We start from the raw sequence: 21,224 nt of genomic DNA, 5'->3' as shown, positions 1-21,224 counted from the left end.
AAAAAAGTGAAAAAGAAGAGAGTGAAAAGAAAAATGGCAAACTGTCTCTGAAGGCAGCTGGTGAGGAACATATCATATGCTGTGACCTTTTAAAAGCAACTCCATTTGAACTTCCCAACATAAATTAACTCCTACTTCCTTAGAACACTGAATAAACATTGTATAAAGAAATTTCACCATGCAAAACATTGAATGAAAAAATCATCTATTTAATCCAGCATTCACTTTTTAAGTTTCTCCGTGTTGCTCTGAAGTTCATTCCTATGCGGTCTTGTGCCCAGCAGTAGGTGGTGGCTGGACTGAGGCCAGAGTACAATCAGTGGTGGGAGTCAGTCTCTCCTTGCTTTCCAGCTGTTGTTCCACAGCATTTTTCATATAAGAAATTAACTTTTCTTTTTAAGTTTTAAATTTTTTAAAAGGTGAGTTCATTTGACTTTTTCGGGCATGTCTCTGTTAGAGTACGGCAGGGGCTGGTACTGCTCGGTTGTGATCGAGGACAAATGAGCACAGTCAGCACACTGCCACAGATTAGAGGTGCGAATTCTCCTGCTGCGAGGACACAGCCACGGGAATCTGTGGCATCTGTGCTCACTGTAAATTTGCAACCAGGAGTACATTGAGTTCTGTTGTCTACTGGTCTTCATTGGTCCTCAATTGTGAACGTTTTGAGGGACTGGGAGAAGCATTGGCAAACATGAAATGAAGCCCTTTTGGAAGGATATGATTGATTGATTGATTGATTTAGCATCTTCATTAAAGACATACTAGATGGCCCAGGCCTAAAAGAGACCTTCTGGCCAATTCTCTGTGATGGTAGGTTCTATAACAAGCTTGTCCAGCTTGCTTAATTTTGTTGTTGTTGTTGTTGTTCTGATTGGTTTTGTTTTAGGCTTTTAGCAGCCTGAAGCCATGGTTTTTAGTTTCTGTCTCTAGTGATAAGCGGAAAAGAGGGATGAGGAAGGGGCTTTACTGCCCCAACCAGAAACAGAAACTAAACCCATGACTGCATTCTCTTCCTTGGACACCCCTGTGAGATGTTCTGCACTTTTTGAGAAGCAACCTAAAGGACTAAGGAATATAAAAAGTTAAATCCTAGGAGACCGGAAAAGATGGCTAAAGTAGGCAAGGGCATACATTCCTGCCCTTATACCTGTGAGAATTGTTGCATTTTGAGTAGTGAGGCTTATAAATGTGGCCAGGCAGAGAGGAGAGTGACTGGGGAGAGCCGGCAGGCTAAAGAGCTCACTCACCTGGAGACATCAAACACCATCTAAGGTTTGATCTCCCACCTCCTGCTCAGGATGCTGCCTCTTCTGGACCCCACATGTGTTAGCATTGAGTTGTTAAGCAGACAGACTGAATTCTTTTACCCCCTTAACAAATGAATGAGATGCTGAACTCTGTAATAGACGTTGATGTTTTCCTGGCTATGAAGATTTTTAGGGGGCTTATTTCCCAAATTCTCACGAACCTGGTAGCCATGGAAAGCACCGAGCGTCTGTTTCCTAAAGTTGACTCAACCTCATGGCTTAAACTAAGAACTCACAAGAGACTGACCCATGAAATGTTATTAATTTAGAATCAGAAGTGTAACAGTGAGGTGAATCAAGTCTCAACCTGACCTCCTGTATTACCTCCCTTTAAGCAAGTAACAGTTTATTGATAAGAAACAAGGCACAGGAAGTTAATGAGATGATTCAGATGTCCAGGTGTGTATCAGCTATCTGCTGCTGTATAACACATTACTCCAACACTTAAAGCAAGTGTTTATTATCTCATTGTTTCTGTGGGTCAGGAATCTTGGGCAGCTTTGCTGGGTGCTTCTGACTCAGGGTCTATTGCAGGCTGCAGTCAAGGTGTTGACCCAGGCTGCAGTCATATCCAGGCTTGACTTTTAGGGAGGATCTGGGAGGATCTGCTTCCAAGCTCACTCACGTGGTTGTTAGCTAGTCTTGGGTCCCCACTGGCTGTCGGCAGAGACATCGGCTCCTTGCCACATGGGCCTTTCCCTGTAGCTTCTCAAAACATAGAAGTCAGTTTGTTCAGAACCTAACCTCAGAAGTGATATCCATGACATTTGCCATATTCTAACGAGTCACTAGGTCCAGCCTACACTTGAAGAGATTATAGAAGGAGAGCATTAGTACTGGAGGTAGGGGTTATTGGGGGGCATTTTAGAGGCTGCCCACTGCAAGTGCCTTCTGGTTCTAGTGGTAGATCTATCCCAAAAGAGAAAAGAGAGGTTTTGTGGGGACCTTGGACTTCTGTTGGCATGGTGGGCTGCCCTCCCCCAAATGCTGCTGGAACATGGGCACTGCCGGCTTGTGGCTTTTGTATTTTGCTTTTCTGTGGCTTGAGACAGGTTTCTGTTTTGGGCCCATGGCTGAGATCTGTGAAGCCGCATGCTAAAATTCTGTTTCTGAGCATTTTCTAGAGAGAGGGTAAAACTATATAATGACTCTGAAAAATTTAAAAGCCACTGGTCTACGTTCACCTTGGACTTGCTGTTTAGTGTTGATTCACACAAGATGTAACTGATTGATTATAATCAATAACTAATTGATTAGTTATCCCACATTTAAGATTAAGATTATTCCAGGTCATTTTGGCATTTTGGATGTTCCCAAAGTATTAGATGACTTGTTTATATAAAAAGTTTACTTCCATAGGTGGGAGGAATAGCTGCCAAAAACGTCTTTTAGGAAGGAAAATAGTAGTACAAAGTCCGTGTTCTCATGAAAAAAAAAAGTTTGCCAGTGTTTTGCTGTGGAACCTGAGTTTATGACAGAAGCGAGCAAGCACCTCAGAGAGTGAAGTGCTGCCAGAAGGGAGTGGAAGGCTTAGTAGCAAGGAGGAATCAACGCACAGGCACGGACCTTGACTTAAGTATGGCCGTTTTGCATATGGGCAAACGTGGCACACACCCAGCAGGCGGGGTTATCGCAGGAGGTCTCCGCAGAGCAGTGGAAGTTCAGGATGATCCTGAATCATCTGGGTGAAAGGGTGGGGGTGAGAGTTCAAAGAGTTCAAATATTTTTGCTATTTCTGCCTCCTTAGGCCTGAAAGTTAGTATTTTAGAAACATTTCCATCTGCAGTGGCTAAATAAAAATACATACAAAGCATCGATATGTAACAGGAGCAGCTGTCACTTGTTTTTGTTTTTTCTTTTTTAAAAAAAGAAAATTCCATTTACATGGAGCTTATCTCCAGAAACTTAATCATGGGTGTGTTTCTGTGTCATCCATGTGGTTCTTTGGTGGCTGACCACTATTAATAAGCACACTTTCTCCCTTTTAGATCAGACTAAAATTTCTCTAGATTATCTTTTCAACAGAAGCTAAGACCACTCTGAGAGTCATTATAACAGTTTTTCTTTAGTTAGTTCCATAATTAGATTTGATTTGCTCCCCCCTGCCCACTGACTTTTCTTTAAACATGGTTTTAAAGGGTGTGATCAATTTAATTATGAGGAAGTTGTTGAAGGATGTCTGGGGTTAAGAAGCTGAAAGCTGATGTATTCAGTGTAATCCCTTTCCCCACAGGGGCTGCTGGAGTCCTCTGCAGAGAAGGCTGTTGTGTCAGTGTCCTGTGGAGGTGAGAGCCCCCTGGATGGGATCTGCCTCAGCGAATCGGACAAGACAGCCGTGCTCACCTTAATAAGAGAAGAGGTAAAAGCTCTCCTATTTGGTCTGCTTATCACTCCATTTCTTTGTAAGGCCCATGTACCAGCAGGTAGATTGCATCTCTGCTGGCTCAAGTTATCCCAGGCTGGAAGTTCTTATTACCTGCAGCTTGTTTAGGTCATAAAAAGGGCCCCCTATGGCAATGGTGCTGGAGTCCTGACATTCTGGTCTCCAGGGTAAAATGTTGACAATCTGAAATATTCTTAAGAATTTTGTACCCTTCTTTATCTTTCAGTCCTGACATTTAAAATATCTAATTTTGCCAGCTTTGCTCACATGTGTAACAAAATCAGTGCTTTTATTTTACGGAGGATATATGCTCATGCCTAAACATTTGTAATTTTTTTGCAGTAATACACAGTTGTTTCCTACTTTCATTCATTCTTTAAACAGTTCAACTCTCCGATTCCTGTATTATGTTTCTTTAACAGCCTTTGTTCAAAATAGAACACTGCTAGGCCTTTCATGGTTATCTGAAAAATATGAAAGACAATGTTGTGTACCATTGATCAGTTACCCACCCTCTCCTGTCCTATTTCTATGCTGTATTTTGTGTGTTTGGTTTGTGTGTTTCTTGACAATTCCACCTGTTCTTAAAGGACTGTGTGGCAATTTTATTTTTGTAGTTTTTAGTTATATAGTTTTTTTTAGTTTTAATTTTTATAGTATGCTGAAAGTGGTTAAGCACCTCAGCTGTAGGACTTTTACAGCTTTATAACATAGCATCAAGTTGGTAATGAGGGATGTCAGCTAGTCCTGTTTTCATAACTTGGGAGCAGTGGTAAGAAGACCCACCAAAATCTTTTTTTTTTTTTTGAGACAAAATCTTGGCACAGTAGCTCACACCTGTAATCTCAGCGCTTTGGGAGGCCAAGGCAGACAGATCACCTGAGTTCGGGAATTCGAGACTAGACTGACCAATATGGAGAAACCCTGTCTCTACTAAAAAAAATATGAAATTAGCTGGGCGTGGTAGTACATGCCTGTAATCCCAGCTACTCGGGAGGCTGAGTCAGGAGAATCGCTTGAACCCGGGAGACAGGGGTTGTGGTGAGCCGAGATTGCGCTATTGCACTCCAACCTGGGCAACAAGAGCGAAACTCCATCTCAGAAAAATAAAAATAAAATAAAAGACAAGATCTCACTCTGTCACCCGGGTTGGAGTACAGTGGCACTATTATAGCTCATTGCATCCTCGAACTCCTAGGGTCAAGCGATCCTCCTGCCTCAGCCGCCTGAGTAGCTGGGATTGCAAGCATGCGCCACTGTGCCTGGCCAAAATCTTGTAAATGAGAAAAATGACTTGATCTTTTTCCTGGGAGTTAAACTATGAGATCACCACCTAATGGATCAAAGTAAAGAGATGCCTGATTACCTGAAGCACACAGGATGCATCCTTCTATGTTCTTGAGATCCTAATAAATATAACGAAACTACCAATTAGGAAGAGAGAGGCACGGCCAGGGAAGTACAGTAAGTGGAGCGCCATGGCTGCCTGTGCAAGCCCTGCCCAGGGCAAATGGAGTTTGAGGCAATTAATTTAGAGTATTTCCTTCCAGTTAGCAAGAGCATCCCAAATATGAGCCTAGGTTCCAGGCTAACTAGCAAGACTCTACCGATGGTGACGGATGCTATAGCTAGATGTAGCCAGCTCATCTGAGCTGCCTCCTTCTGACTCCGTTTTTATGAAGCTGTCAAAAATCTCTATAGAATGATAATGTGTTGTTCATGCCAACTTCCAATGCTCTGATTTTGTGGCAGTTTCATTCTCTGGTGGCCTGGCATCAACTGCGATTACATGGCCTTAGAGTGAGTACCTGCCAGTCAGATGGCTCTGTTCTTGGTGTCTGTCCCAGTCAGGGCCTGGCCCTGCAGAGCTGAGAGCTAGACCCTGGACCAAGGTGAAGTTCACAGACGCTGTAAATACCACTTGGAATTTCTGGGAGATGTTCTACTCATCTTTATTCCCGTGTTTACATCCCAGCATCCTGTGTGGCTTAGAGTACACTTTTCCAAATGTTTACAAACATGAAATATTGAGGTTTATATTTCTAATATAGATTGAGTATCTTGGTTTAGACGTGGTTGTGTGCTATTTCAGTTCCCAGTCTCAAATGCAAATTGTAATAGATTGGGTAAAACTAAGCTTTATTATACTTTAGATAATCACTAAAGAGATTGAAGCAAATGAATGGAAGAAGAAATATGAAGAGACCCGGCAAGAAGTTTTGGAGATGAGGTTAGACTGGAGGTTTGGGGAGGGGCTGGATACTTTTATGCACTGTTAGATTTGATACAGATGAAGTGATGACAGTGTTTGCTTGCCACAGAACCAAGTGTTGAGAGCTTGAAGGCTTTGCTGTTTGCATCTTGCTTTGTGATTGAGAATGTTATTTCAGGAGTTACTGCTAACCAGTTATTATATTCAAATACTGTTGTTTATCTTGTGTTGTCCAGAGCATAACATGTAAACAGAACCCACATAATTCTTATCTTCTTAGAAGAACTGACAGAAATTTGTATCAAAATATCCATTTAGAATACAGAAAAATAAGACTTATCCAATGATAGAGACATTGGAATTCATAATACTACCTTTTTTTTTTTTTTTTTTTTTTTTTTTGAGGCAGGGCCTCACTCTGTCATCCAGGCTGGAGTGCAGTGGTGTGATCATGGCTCACTGCAGCCTCAACCTCTTGGAATCAACTGATCCTCTCACCTCTGCCTCCCAAGTAGCTGGGACCACAGGCATGCACCACCATGCCTGTGTAATTTTTTTTTAGAGATGAGGTCTCACTCTGTTGCCCAGGCTGGTTTCTAACTCCTGAGCTCAAGCTATGCACCTGCCTCAGCCTCCCAAAGTGCTGGGATTACAGGCATGAGCCACGGCACCTGGTCCGTAATACTTTTAAAAAATTAATTATGCATGAGAGTTTCAAATTACATAACCACCAAATAGATGGTAGAAAGCTTGTTAACAAGAAACAAAATTGACTTGAAATTAAAATCTTTTTATTTTTCCTCACTTTTAGAAAAGAGAGTTATGAGCCATGAAATGACTAAAGATGAAATCAAAGTAGAGAAGAAAAAAAGGCATAAATAATTCACACACTGTGTGGTCAACACTTGAATGATTAAAAAACATTTTAAATATATCCCTCTGATTTGTTGCTCTTGTATTATTTGTCTTTTAAGCATTTCCTGGGTGTAAGGCCCTTTGCTGGGCTTGATGGAAAGGAAGGGACATTCCTGCTCTGAGAGAGTGGTAGCCATACATAATAACCAACTTGGATGTGACGTCAAAAGTAATGGGGGCACCACTATGGAGGGCAGGGGAGGACGTGATGTGGCTCACAGAGCACCCAGCACTGGACTGGGTCAGAAGGACATTGTCACTCTTCACTAGAAGAAAGGTTAACCCAAGAGGATGATCTTTAAAGTCTTCGAATAAGTGAAATACTTTTGGAATTAGGTCACAAAATAAAACTTGTAACTGAATCAGAGGTAGTGTCTGAAAGGGTGGATTGAGGTCAGGAAAGCCTAAGGTCAGATCGCATCTCTCAGGAAGAGCCCAGAAGAATATCTTTAACTTAGTTTGTAAAAGATTGACTCGTCTAAGCAAAATGAATCTATTTCCTTGCGGTATTCAAATAGGTGCAAAGAGAAAGGGAAGGCAGCTGTTTCTATAAGTAAAATGTAAGTTTGACTAAACATAAAATCTTAACAAGATTTTTTGATCTTAAATCTTCTGTTAAAATCTTAACAGAAGATTTTTTTCTCAACCTTTTTTGAACCTTAAGAAACCTTATGGCCGGGCGCAGTGGCTCAAGCCTGTAATCCCAGCACTTTGGGAGGCCGAGACGGGCGGATCACGAGGTCAGGAGTTCGAGACCATCCTGGCTAACACGGTGAAACCCCGTCTCTACTAAAAAATACAAAAAACTAGCCGGGCGAGGTGGTGGGCGCCTGTAGTCCCGGCTACTCGGGAGGCTGAGGCAGGAGAATGGCGTAAAAACCCGGGAGGCGGAGCTTGCAGTGAGCTGAGATCCGGCCACTGCACTCCACCCTGGGCGACATAGCGAGACTCCGTCTCAAAAAAAAAAAAAAAAAAAAAGAAACCTTATATAATGTAAAAAAAGAGAGAGAGAGAGAGATAACAAGAGCCCCAAAGCAGATAAATGGATTACATAAATTGGTGGTATACGTTAATGTGCTTAATTGTTTGGGGCAGCATTTCTCCAACTTTCATTGTCTGAAAATCCTCCTCTGGTAATAAGTTCTTTTTTTCTCATTTAGGAAAATTGTAGCTGAATATGAAAAGACTATTGCTCAAATGATTGGTAAGGAGAACATTTTGTTTTTCGAGGGTATGAGCCATAGGATCTGTCTTAGTCTGTTCAGCCTGGTATAACAAAATACTGTAAGCTAGGTAGCTTATAAACAACAAACATTTTTCATAGCTCTGGAGACAGGAAAGTTCAAGGTGCCCACAGATGAGATGTCTGGGGAGGGCCCATTCCTCATAGAAGGGGCTGGCTAGCTCTCTGGGGTCTCTTTTATAAGGACACTAATCCTGACATGATCGCCTCCCAAATTCCCTTCCATGCCCACTCTCACCCTGAACATACTCACACACTGGGAATTAGGTTTCAATACATAATTCCCAGGGGTAGCATAAACCATAGCCGGATGCCTGGATGATTTTCAGACCATGTCACAAACTTTTATTTGTCTGTCACTTAGATACAGTTGTCTCATTATTCGTGGGAGGTATGTTCTGTAAAGTTGCTGCAAACACTGAATTAGTGAATACTAAACACTGCTCCTGGCCAGGCGTGGTGGCTCACACCTGTAATCCCAGCACTTTGGGAGGCCGAGATGGGTGGATCACCTGAGGTTGAGAGTTCGAAACCAGCCTGACCAACATGGAGAAACCCCATCTCTACTAATAATACAAAATTAGCTGGACGTGGTGGCGCATGCCTGTAATCCCAGCTACTCGGGAGGCTGAGGCAGGAGAATCACTTGAACCTGGGAGGCCGAGGTTGTGGTGAGCAGAGAGCGTGCCATTGCACTCCAGCCTGGGCAACAAGAGCAAAACTCCATGTCAAAAAATAAGTAAATAAACACTGCTCCTAGGGGAAAGACAGAGTTAGATTCCTGCATCTGGCCACAACATTTTCATTGACTGATCGGTATATAACCTTGTCTTATGTGTGTTCCTGTTTAAAGACACCTTATTTAATATATATGGTTGATTCATTAACATTGAGGTCACAGTGGGCGGCACTTTGGCTCATATCTGAACACAGCTTCTGTTTTGTATGTATTTTAAGGAGCCTCACTGTCTTCTTGTGCTTAGTATCACTAGACAGCACTGTAGCACTGCCCTTGGAGGCCACTCAGAACAGTGAGGTCTCCAGCAAAAGAACACAAATGCAACAAACGTGGCCCAAATAGACCACAAGAAGAACACTTGTTTATGGAATGAATCAAGAAGGCAGAGTATTGCTTTGTTCACTGTCAGCTGAGAGCGTGCATATCAGGTGACTAATGCATTTTTGCCACTCTGCACACATCCACAAATGACTATTGTAAGTCCAGGAGGATAGATTTGAGGATGACAAATTTTAGCAAGTAGGCGAATTGGGAAATATGTACTTGGTGAATAATGAGGGTCAACTGTAGTTAGGTTCATTTTAGAGGATGGCAGGCCTTGAATTCTGTGACTGTTGGTGGCCTGCTCACATCACTAACACCTGCTGGGAGCATCCTGTATTTTGGTGCAGGGTTCTTACTCTAGTGCAGGTTGTAATTTCTCTGCATCAGACCCAGTGGTGCCTTTACAAAACAACAAGATTGAGCCTCCTGCATTGAATTTAGAGTCTCTTCTCATCCGTATCGTAAGGATCGACTCCCTAAACCAAAGTCTGGCCTTTCTCCACTAAATTACCGAAATGATACTTTCTACTGTCCACATCACCTAATACCTTCCCAGCTCCGGGCCTTACCACAGCTGTTCTTCTCTATAGAATATTCTCCTCCCAGGTAGCTGTATGGTTCACACCCTCGTTTCTGTCCGGTCTCTGCTCAAATCTCTCCTCTGAGAGCGGGTACTTTCTGTACAGTAACAGCCCCCTCCTCACCCCCATTCCCCCTTACCCTGCCTTGTTTTTTCCCCATCGCTTGTCACCACGCATCTCCCCCAACTAGAATGTAAGCCGTGAGAGCAGGAACTTGGTCACATCCCTGGCTGTATCCCTATCACCGAGAACACTGCTTGGCTTCTAGGGAGTCTCTATTTGTTGAATAAATATGTCGTTCGTTTTGACTTGTGATTCCCAGAAGATGAACAAAGGACAAGTATGACCTCTCAGAAAAGCTTCCAGCAACTGACCATGGAGAAGGAACAGGCCCTGGCCGACCTTAACTCTGTGGAAAGGTCCCTTTCTGATCTCTTCAGGAGATACGAGAACCTGAAAGGTGTTCTGGAAGGGTTCAAGAAGGTAGAGTGTTTTTTCCCTCTGTTCCGGGTGTATTTCCAATAGTGTATTTCCTTGGTAACTGGTCATCAAATACATATGCCAGAGGTTGTGGGTATCCTTCTAAATAGGAGCTCAGGACCTACTGGCCTTGTATCCTCTATTCCAGTGAAGCTGGATTTTTCCACATTTTTCCTTCTTTGGTTGTTCAGGCATCTGGCCCAATGGGTGGCCATGTCTTGGCCATTCCTCTCCTGTGTCAAGCCAATAAACCCCAGGCTGTGGCGTAGACTGCAAGAACTATTAATTGAACCCTCAGACCTCAGGTGAATTCTAGAAATGTTCTTTCTGATAATTCACCATTTCAGTTTTAGTAAAAGGGATTAGAAGGAATTCCATGTCATTGAAAAATTCAAGCTGCATATTCTAGAAGAATTAACTATAATATTTCAAATTTAGATATAAATGGGCCTGTTGATTTAATTTAGCTTTACCATATCAACCAGACACAATTATAGCAAGGAAATGTCTTTATTTTCATATTAAAATAAAAATGAAACTGGCCAGTTTATCAAATATGGAAGTCAAATTGCCATTCAGTTTTGAATAACTGCCTTCCTAAAGTAGGCATATTGGTATAACTGACCCTTACTGTATGATATTGAAAATTAACACATGAAGACATTATGTAGAATTTCCTCAATGAGAATTACATGTGGCTATTTCAAATTACTGCAGAGTATGAATAAAAGGCAGATATCTGAGTTAATTCGATTTTTCCATTCTTTAAAAAATGAAAACTCTGATACATGGTAGATTAGAAGAAACAAAATGACCTGTTTAGTTTCAATTTTTGCTTTGGAACAGAATGAAGAAGCCTTGAAGAAATGTGCTCAGGATTACTTAGCCAGAGTTAAACAAGAGGAGCAGCGATACCAGGCCCTGAAAATCCACGCAGAAGAAAAACTGGACAAGTAAGAACTTGTAAATTTTGAATTTCACTCTTCATGATGTTGTGGGAAAATTGACAGAGGAAAAAAAAATTCACTGTTTTGCAACTCCAGGTTGTATTTGTATGTGTTTATTTCACTTTTTAAACCCCTTTCCCATTGTTAAAACGTTAAAAAGTAAGAAAAGGTATATCTGCTCCTGCCTCCTTCCACTGGGTTCCCATCTTTCTCTATGCCAGGTAATCACTGTTGTTAGTTTCTGTTTTTTCTTCCTATTAAAATTTTTTTATCCTTTTTTATATGATTATAGCATACTTCGCTGTTTTTGCTTAGCAATATAATTTTGAGAATCTTTCCCTGTCAGTGCAAGAAGAGCTTCCTTTTTTTTTCTAATGGTATTCCATTGTTGGAATGTATCATTTATTTAACAGTCCCCTCCTGTTAGCCATTAAAGTTAATTCAAATGTCTTGCTGCCACAGACAGTGCTGTAGTAAGTGACCTGGTAGGTGATCGTTTTGCATGCCTGTGAGTTATCTTTATGATCTGTATGTTAGAAAAGGAATTGCTAGACCAAAGCATATATGAATTTATAATTGTAAGTGTTGTCAGATTGGCCCCATTAGACTTTTATCATTTTACAGCCTTATCTAATACATGAGAGCATCTCTATTTTCTGCAGCTATGCCAACAGATCAGCATTTTTATTTTCTGCAAATCAAATAGGTGAAAATGATATTTCAACATAGGTATTTGTTTTTGGCAAGCAACAGAGCATTTATTTATTTATTTATTTATTTATTTTTATTTTTTTGAGACGGAGTTTCGCTCTGTCACCCAGGCTGGAGTGGAGCAGTGTGACCTAGGCTCACTGCAACCTCCGTCTCCCGGGTTCAAGCAATTCTGCCTCAGCCTCCCAAGTAGCTGGGATTACAGGCACACGCCACCACACCCAGCTAATTTTTTGTATTTTTAGTAGAGACAGGGTTTCACCATGTTGGCCAGGCTGGCGTGGAACTCCTGACCTCAAGTGATCCGCCTGCCTCAGCTTCCCAAAGTGCTGGGATTACAGGTGTGAGCCACTGCGCCCAGCCCCAGAGCATTTATTTTAATGTAATTTTGATTTGCATTTATCTTATGAATGAAATTGAATATATTTCAGCATTTATTAATATATTTGCTTTACTATGAATTACTCTATTCTTTGCCCGTTTTCCTATTGTCAGTTTATATATTTTATATATTAGGGACACCAGCCCTTTGTGATAAGAATTTTGAATAATTTTTCAAGTTTATCATTTATCTTTTGCCTCTGCCTGTGGTGTTTTTTGATATTCAGAAATTTACTTTTATGTGCTGAAATGTATTAGTCATTTCTTTTACAGCGTCTGGATTCCTTGTCATAGTAACAAGTATCTTCCCCATGCTGGATAGAAAATATTCTACCATGTTTTACTTACACATTTTGGCTTAGTTTTTTTAATCCTTAAATCTAATGCATTTGGAGTTTATCCTGGGGAGTGTTATCCAACTTGATTTTTTGTCTTTTTTGGGACAGAGTCTCACTCTGTCACCCATGCTGGAGTGCAGTGGCACAATGTCAGCTCACTGCAACCTCCACCTCCTGGGTTCAAGCGATTCTTCTGCTTCAGCCTTCCGAGGAGCTGGAATTGCAGGCACCCGCCACCATGCCCAGCTAATTTTTGTATTTTTAGTAGAGACGGGGTTTTGCCATGTTGGGCAGGCTGGTCTCGAACTTCTGACCTCAAGTGATCCACCTGCCTTGGTCTCCCCAAGTGCTGGGGTTACAGGCATGAACCACTGCACCTGGCCTCCAACTTGACTTTTTAACTAAAAGGTAATACATACTTCTACATTTTGATGCCTAAATTTCTATTTGTAGAAACAGAAGTTCCCCTGCCCCCTTCCCACTCCCATAGTACTGTATTAGGTTTCTTGTGTATTCTCCATAGGTTATACAGATCCCTCTATGTATTATACATAGGTTTATTGTATATCCCTCTAGTCTTTTCTTTGTGTCTGTATAAATACTATGATTTTGAACTATAAAAAATATTTACAATATTGGAATCACATTAGACAAATTTCCTTTTTCCCTCAATAGCATATCATGGCCATTTTTTCATGTCAGAACATACAGCTGAATCTCATTCTTTTTATTAGGTCTTGGAACTCTAGCGTTTCTTTATTGATGGGCACTTAGTTACAAACTTTCTTCCATTGAAGGTAACACTACAGCGAACGTCCTGTGCACTCATCATTGTGCCAGGTGGAAGTATTTCTGTGAATACATAACTGAAAGTGGGATTGCTGCGTCGGAGGGCGTGTACACTTTAAGTTGTCCTGGTGACTACTGCATTGCCTGCCACAGGGCAGCGCCAGTTTCCAACCGCCCATTGGCACATGAGCCTGCCTGTCTCCTTGTATCTTGGCCCACACAGGACTATCCTTGTTAATTTTTGCCAATTCAATCAATTTTCAAAGCTTATCATTTTAATTTACATGCCTCTGATTACTAATGAGGCTTTAGCATCCTTTCATCAGTTTACTGGCTGTTCATCAACTGACATTTATGGTTTTTAAGAATGTCTTTCACTTCTCATTAATAAACTCATTCCCTGTAGGCCTTTGTCTCACAGATGTCAGTGGTTAGTATCCCGACTCTAGCTGTGATTGTCTCCGAAATTATCCAGTCCGCTTTTGTACTGGGCTATAAAAAAAAAAACTAAGACTCTTGTAGAAACCATTTGCTGTGAGATACAAATTTTGAAGTTGTAAATTGAATTTTTATAAATTAAAATGGGATTATTTCGGTCACCGATTTTTGTGTTTTCTTTTATCATGCAGTCAATTCTTTGGGGGCTGTGCCTCCCAGATGTCAGTGGTTAGTATCCTGGCTTTGACTAGTGGCTAATCATGTGCTTTTTGTCTCTTTATTCCACCCAAACACCATAAACAGAGCCAATGAGGAGATTGCGCAGGTTCGAACAAAAGCAAAGGCTGAGAGTGCAGCTCTCCATGCTGGACTCCGGAAAGAGCAGATGAAGGTGGAGTCCCTGGAAAGGGCCCTACAGCAGAAGGTACAGAAAGGGGCCTGATCTGGGTGGCCACAGAGACGTTTGGTTTTCCTCCTCAGCAGTGACTCGCTTATGACAGATCTGGGTGAAAGAGGCCTTGGCTTTCTGCTCAGACACTTCAGTCCATCTCCTTTCTGAACTGATCCAGGTGGAAACAAGTCAAACCATTAAATTTACAAGCACATCACGCGGAAATCATCCGTAGGCAGGGTGCAGAGAGGAAGTTGCATTTTAACTGAAGTTCAGAACACCTTCCTAGTTGGGGTCTTGAGACTGCCTTTCTTTCTTTCTTTTTGTTTTTATGCAATATATTAATATGAAGCCATCTCCCCCTTCATTGCTTTAGATCAGTGGTTTGCAGTTGGGGGCAGTTTTGCCCTCCAGGGGGTGTTAGGTGTTAGGTAATGTGTGGAGATATATTTGTTTGGTTGTCACCACTGGGAGATGCTATTGGTATAAAGTGCAGGAGGCCAGGGATGCTGTTAAACATCCTGCAATGCACAGGACAGCCCCTGACAACACACTTATCCATCCTAAAACATCAGCAGTGCTGCTTTGAGAAACTGCTATAGATCAGTGAAAACCAGGACTAGCAACAATCCCTGTTTCTCACTAAGCAATTTTTAGCTTTCCATTTTTATATGTCTCCGGTGTATTTTCCTTACTGCGTTTCCAATTATGTACTCATACCTGTGCCATCCATTCATCAAGAGCAGGAGTTTTTATCACAGGGTCTGATAGCCCCTAGAATGGTGCTCCGTAGGAGATTCAGACTCCAGCATCCCTGCAGATGCTAATGGATTGAGTGAGACCCAGATACTTATGTTTTTGACAAGTACCCCAGATAATTCCTCTGATAACAAGAGAATTGGGGAACTAAGAGATTCATGGACGAGTTTCAGAGGGTTGGTGACTGTCTTCACCCTTTACTCAATTTAAGCATGATTTTATGAGTACATTGTTTTTGAGATGTGTAGCCTTTTTTTCTTTAAAGCATCTCTGATGTAGAAAAGTTAAAAATCACTGAATTGGGATGTCTAGGGTAGGGTATATCCAGACTTGGGACTAGTTAACTCTATTTGCCTTTATTTCAGAATACAAAGTGGCCTGCGTAATTGTGTCTTTTGTCTTTCAGAACCAAGAAATTGAAGAACTGACAAAAATCTGTGATGAGCTGATTGCAAAGCTGGGAAAGGCTGACTGAGACTCCCCCTGTTAGCTCAACAGATCTGCATTTGGCTGCTTCTCTTGTGACCACAATTATCTTGCCTTATCCAGGAATAATCGCCCCTTTGCAGAGAAAAAAAAAAAAACTTAAAAGCACATGTCTACTGCTGCCTGTCCCGCTTTGCTGCCAATGCAACAGCCCTGGAAGAAACCCTAGAGGGTTGCGTAGTCTAGAAAGGAGTGTGACCTGACGGTGCCGGAGCCTTCCAGTTCCCCATATGAAGGTTCCATTAGGCTGCTGAGTTTGGGTTTGTGATTTCTTTATGTTTAGTTTGTTTTAAAGTCATCTTTACTTTCCCAAATGTGTTAAAATTTGTAGCTCCTCTTTGGGGTCTTCTACACCACCTGTCTGATTTTTTTTTTTGTGTGATCTATTTAATCTTTTAATTTTTTAATATCAGTGGTTTTATTTAAGGAGACAATTTGGCCTATTGTTACTTCCAGTTTATAATCAAGAAGGGGCTCTGGGTCCCCTTTTATTACACACACTCTCACACACATACATGTATATTTATAGATGCTGCTACTCTTTTCCCTGAAGCATAGTCAAGTAAGAACTTGTCTGCAGAAGGACATACTTCCTTCGATGTGAGACCCTATTTTGAAATAGAGTCCTGACTCAGAACACCAACTTAAGAATTTGGGGGATTAAAGATATGAAGACCACAGTCTTGGGTTTTCATGTCTGCAGAAGACTATTTGCCATGACATTTTGTTGCCCTGGTATTTGGACACTCCTCAGCTTTAATGGGTGTGGCCCCTTTAGGGTTAGTCCTCAGACTGATGGTAGTGTCTGCTTTCTGCATGAACGGCAATATGGGAGGCCCTCCAAGCTAGGGTTTGGCAAATCTGCCCTAGAGTCATTTACTCTCCTCTGTCTCCATTTGTTGATACAAAATCAACATTTAGTCTTCATTATCTTTTTTTTTTTTTTTTGAGACAGAGTTTTGATCTATTTTAAATATGTGAAGAAAATCTACTTGTAAAAGGCTCAGATCTTAATTAAAAGGTAGCACCATTACCAATTATAAGGCAAAGAAATGTTTTTTTCCCATTGTTCTTCAGATGTTGAAAAGAAAGCAAAAATTACCTTCTAACTTAAGACAGAATTTTTAACAAAATGAGCAGTAAAAGTCACGTGAACCACTCCAAAAATCAGTGCATTTTGCATATTTTTAAACAAAGACAGCTTGAATACTGAGAAGAGGAGTGCAAGGAGAAGGTCTGTACTAACAAAGCCAAATTCCTCAAGCTCTTACTGGACTCAGTTCAGAGTGGTGGGCCATTAACCCCAACATGGAATTTTTCCATATAAATCTCAATGAATTCCCTTTCATTTGAATAGGCAAACCCAAATCCATGCAAGTGTTTTAAAGCACTCTCCTGTCTTAATCTTACACCCTGAAAGTCTTCATGGTGATATGCACTATATTCAGTATATATATGTTTTCCTATTTCTCTTGTAAAAACTATTGCATGATCCAACTTCAGCAATGAATTGTGCCTAGTGGAGAATCTCTATAGATCTTAAAAAATGAATTTTTCTTTAGCAGTGTGTTACTCACATGGGTGCAATCTTTAGCCCCAGGGAGGTCAATAATGTCTTTTAAAGCCAGAAGTCACATTTTACCAATATGCATTTATCATAATTGGTGCTTAGGCTGTATTTTCAAGCCTATTGTCTTAACATTTTGTATAAAAAAGAACAACAGAAATTATCTGTCGTTTGAGAAGTGGCTTGACAATCATTTGAGCTTTGAAAGCAGTCGCTTGTGGTGTAATATGAATGCTGTCCTAGTGGTCATAGTACCAAGGGCATGTGTCTCCCCTTGGTCTAACTGATTTCCTCTTTAGTCCTCTACTGCTAAAGAAGTTAATTTTGCATTTTGCAGAAACGTTGATTGCTAAATCTTTTTGCTGCTGTGTTTTGGTGTTTTCATGTTTACTTGTTTTATATTGATCTGTTTTAAGTATGAAAGGCTTATAGTGGCCTCCACTGTAAATCTCTAGTCATCTTTTTAAGCTTATTGTGTTTAAGAAAGTAGCTATGTGATAAACAGAGGGAACGGCAGTCCTTCCCTAGCACACTGGTGGAAGAGACCCCTTAAGAACCTGACCCCAGTGAATGAAGCTGGTGCACAGGGAGACAGGGAGCACCAGAGTACCCTCGTTAAGTGATACTTGCCCTGGCCTCTTAGCCATGACCATTACAAGGAAATATCCCCCATTCTAACTTAACAGATGCCGCTTCTCCAAAGAGAATTAAAATGTAGTTTGTACAGATCAAGAGAATATACTGGGCAGAATGAAGTATGTTTGTTTATTTTTCTTTAAAATAAAAAAGGGTTTTGGAACTCCGGAGAGTAAGAATATAGTATAGAGTTTGCCTCAACACGTGTGAGGGCCAAATAACATGCTAGCTAGGCAATAATAAACCCTGTTACAGAAGAGAAAAAAAGGCCGGGCACAGTGGCTTATTCCCGTAATCCCAACACTGCGGAAGGCCGAGGCAGGAGGTTCGCCTGAGGCCAGGAGTGTGAGACCTACCTAGGCAACATGGCGAAACCTTGTCTCTACCAAAAATATAAAAATTAGCTGGGCATGGTGGCACGTGCCTGTGGTCCCAGCTACTTGGGAGGCTGAGGTGGGAGGATCACTTGAGCATGGGAGGTCAAGGCTGCAGTGAGCCATGATCATGCCACTGCACTCCATCTTGGGTGACAGCAAGATCTTGTCTCAAAAAAACAACAAGAAAAAAAAAAAACGAAAAAACAAACCAGAAGTGAAAAAGGAAAGTAGAAGGCAGCTGTTGGCCTAGATGGTGGTTTGGGAATATTAGGTGATCCTGTTGAGATTCTGGATCCAGAGCAATTTCTTTAGCTTTTGACTTTGCCAAAGTGTAGATAGCCTTTATCCAGCAGTATTTTAATTGGGGAATGCAACGTGAGGCAGACTGAACAATTTCCCCCGTGGCTGCCCGGATAGTCACAGTCAAGGTTAGAGGAGTCTCCTTCCAGCCAGTGACCTACCCAAACCTTTTGTTCTATAAAACTGCTCTGGAAATACCGGGAAGCCCAGTTTCTCACGTGGTTTCTAGCTTCTTCGACTCAGCCCAAATTAGGAAGTACAGAAGCACATGATGTTGAAAAACCTAGGATTTGGCAGCCTTCCAGAATGGTATGGAATCTGAGGGAAGATTTATGTTTCGTTTTGGAGGACAGCTCAAGTTGAATTTTCTTTCTAGCCAGTTACCCTTTCAGCCTACCCATACTTTGTACAGCTCTCACACAAATACTTAGATATTTATTAGACAGCCCTGAATTCGTTCTAATTATAAACAGGGAGAGTAAACCACCCCCAAATGTTCCTGGGCTGGGTAAAAGCAGCTGGAGTGAAGCACTCCTTTTCCATAAAGGTAACAAAGGGTTCAGTGGTTACTCTAAGCTCAAAAGGGTTTTTTAAGAGCAAGCATTGGTTAAGTCTGTGTATACTGATTGGAAGTGATTCAGCACATTCTTTTTTAGTGGAGTAAAATTTCTGAAGCCCCCTTTTAACTTCCTTTTGGTTTTTCATTATAACTGGTAGCCATCTCATGAACTGTCTGACTGTTGTCTCTGCCGTCATATGATTGTGAGCTTGCTCTCTGACTTGCATTTCTGACTTTATCCTGTTGTTGGGAAGATAGAAACTAGGTTTTGAAAGATTACATGATTCAAGTGAGGGATTTTAAAGTAAAGATGTGTATATTCTGAAGAATCCAAAAGATAACAGATTATTATTATTTGCTTATGAAAGAACAATATAGTCTGGGAATCCCAGAATGTCAAGCCAAAGGTCTAAGAAGTCTTATCTTCTTCAAATATTTTAATAAAGAAGTATTTCAAGGAGATATCTGCCCAGAAAGGTTTGACTGGCCTCCAGATTCCAGTTATTTTTAAAAAGCAATTTACCACTAAATCCTTGAGTCTCCATAGAGTAACAGTAAAGAAACTAATATAACGGACTCTCCTCTCAAAGGATCTCCTCTGGAAGAGAGTATCAGCGGCAGCATTCTCCAGGGAAGACCCATCCCCTAGTGCCAGAGCTTGCATCCTGGAGACTAAAGATTGCACTTTTCGTCGTTTTTCGTCCAAATGCAATCCCATTTCTGTGCCTCTTAGCATGCAGTTAGATTTGGACAAACAAGATTCCTAAGGAATGACTTTATTAACTATAATATGGTTACAGCTATTATATAAATATATATATTCTGGTTATAGTTCTAATATGGAGATGTTGCGTGCAATGCTGGCCTGTGGCAGTCTGTGTAATGCTTTAACTTGTATGGAGGAGGCCAGACTCAGAGCTGAGATGTGGCCTGAACCTTCCCTGTATCGATCCTTTAGAACTCTCAAGATGCCACTTTCTCCCCCTCTGCCTTTTAGTGGTATCTGAAATATACTCAAAACAGAAATTTCCTGGTCACATCATTAACTGCTAATTCTATATTTATAAAGAATTTTCAGATGGACATATACAAATCTGAACTCAAACCATCCCCAGTCCAGATACAGGGCAGCGTGTAGGTGACCACACCAGAGCCTCAGCCTTGGTCCTTCTCAGCCATCGGGATAGGAACCAGGCATTTCTTTTAAATCTCAGAGGTAGCAGTAAACTTTTCAGTATTGCTGTTAGCAAGTGTGTGTTTGCCAATAGATATCCATTATACTAATGTGCCAAGTAAATGTTCATTGCACATCTGCTTCCACTGTGTCCCCACGGGTGCCATGAAGTGTGTGAGGAACCCCTCATCTGGAGGGATGAGCGCTGCATTGACTACTGCTATCAGGATTGTGTTGTGTGGAATATTCATCTACATAAATTTTATATGCACAGTAATTTCCCTTTTTATATGTCAAGTAACTATTTGTAAAAGTTATACTCACAAATTATTATAATGATTACTAATATATTTTTTCCATGTTTCATTGCCTGAATAAAAACTGTTTACCACTGTTAGATTTGGGAGTGTGTGTGTGTGTGTGTGGTGTTGGTACTTTTCCTGGTTATAAGTTATCCCTGAATGTGAAAATTTGTGGCAGCCCTGCTTTTATGAGCCCCATATTTCAACCTAAAAATAGGAAAGATCACATTTTCTCTACACTCATTTTATGCATGTGGTTGGGTGTGTAACTAAAAACAAAACAAACTTTGGAATTCGGATACTGCCATGTAGATGTCGTGCCTTTGCATCTGTGCAAACAAAGTTTTTAGCTGGGTGCTTCTTGGTTTTGCTTAGAGACTGGTTGTCTGCCCTGGCATTTTTCAAGTCACCCCAGGCTTTCTGACTCGAAGGACCTGGGGTAAGGCAGAACTATGTAAATAGTGCAGAGCAAAGAGTTGCTGTGTTTTGTTTCTTCTAGGTTCAATGCAGTACCAGGAATAACTTTTTAAATACTAGCTAAGCCAGCTGTCCGCTTTAAAGGGATAGGAGATGGGGCAGGAAATTTTGTGGGTTGTGTTACAGGAAAAGACAAATTAAGAGGATAGTTAAGGCTTCGTTTTACAACTAGCTGGAGATCCACTTAGGAAAATCAGAGAACTATCACTTTTCTTGCTGTTTGCCACATCTTCAGACAGTGTAGCCTCTACAGTCCTCAAAAGGCATATTTCTCACTCCTGCGCTTCTGAATCACCAGGAGAGAATCTTCTAAAAGTCTGTGATGGAGATTGCCATTTGCAGAATGTGAAACCCAGTAGAAATCTGTTTCTGAGAATTACTGAGAAGAATAAGGTGGAAATTAAC

At 41.1% G+C, this 21,224-nt stretch overlaps 1 protein-coding gene across 18 annotated transcripts in view; it reads left to right on the top strand.

Moving 5' to 3' along the window:
- LOC105476561 (transforming acidic coiled-coil containing protein 1) overlaps positions 1–20,437 on the top strand; it is a 125,925-nt gene extending 105,488 nt beyond the window's left edge. For 17 of the 18 annotated variants that reach the window (XM_024791187.2, XM_024791190.2, XM_011732607.3 and 14 more), the window contains 7 exons: positions 3,544–3,669; positions 5,847–5,923; positions 7,981–8,024; positions 10,030–10,190; positions 11,034–11,140; positions 14,095–14,215; positions 15,348–20,437. In XM_024791187.2, coding sequence (XP_024646955.1) covers positions 3,544–3,669; positions 5,847–5,923; positions 7,981–8,024; positions 10,030–10,190; positions 11,034–11,140; positions 14,095–14,215; positions 15,348–15,416 — 705 coding nt within the window. In that variant the 3' untranslated portion in view covers positions 15,417–20,437. Of the gene's footprint in view, positions 1–3,543; positions 3,670–5,846; positions 5,924–6,716; positions 7,803–7,980; positions 8,025–10,029; positions 10,191–11,033; positions 11,141–14,094; positions 14,216–15,347 lie in introns of those variants that run through there. The other variant, XM_011732606.3, reaches the window with a different exon arrangement.
- Positions 20,438–21,224: the final 787 nt, after the last annotated feature.

This window comes from Macaca nemestrina, chromosome 8 (genome assembly GCF_043159975.1).
Source record: "Macaca nemestrina isolate mMacNem1 chromosome 8, mMacNem.hap1, whole genome shotgun sequence".
In the NCBI taxonomy this organism is placed as follows: Eukaryota; Metazoa; Chordata; class Mammalia; order Primates; family Cercopithecidae; genus Macaca; species Macaca nemestrina.
The sequence above is the reverse complement of the archived record's forward strand: the minus strand, read 5'-3'. Positions and strand labels throughout refer to the sequence as shown.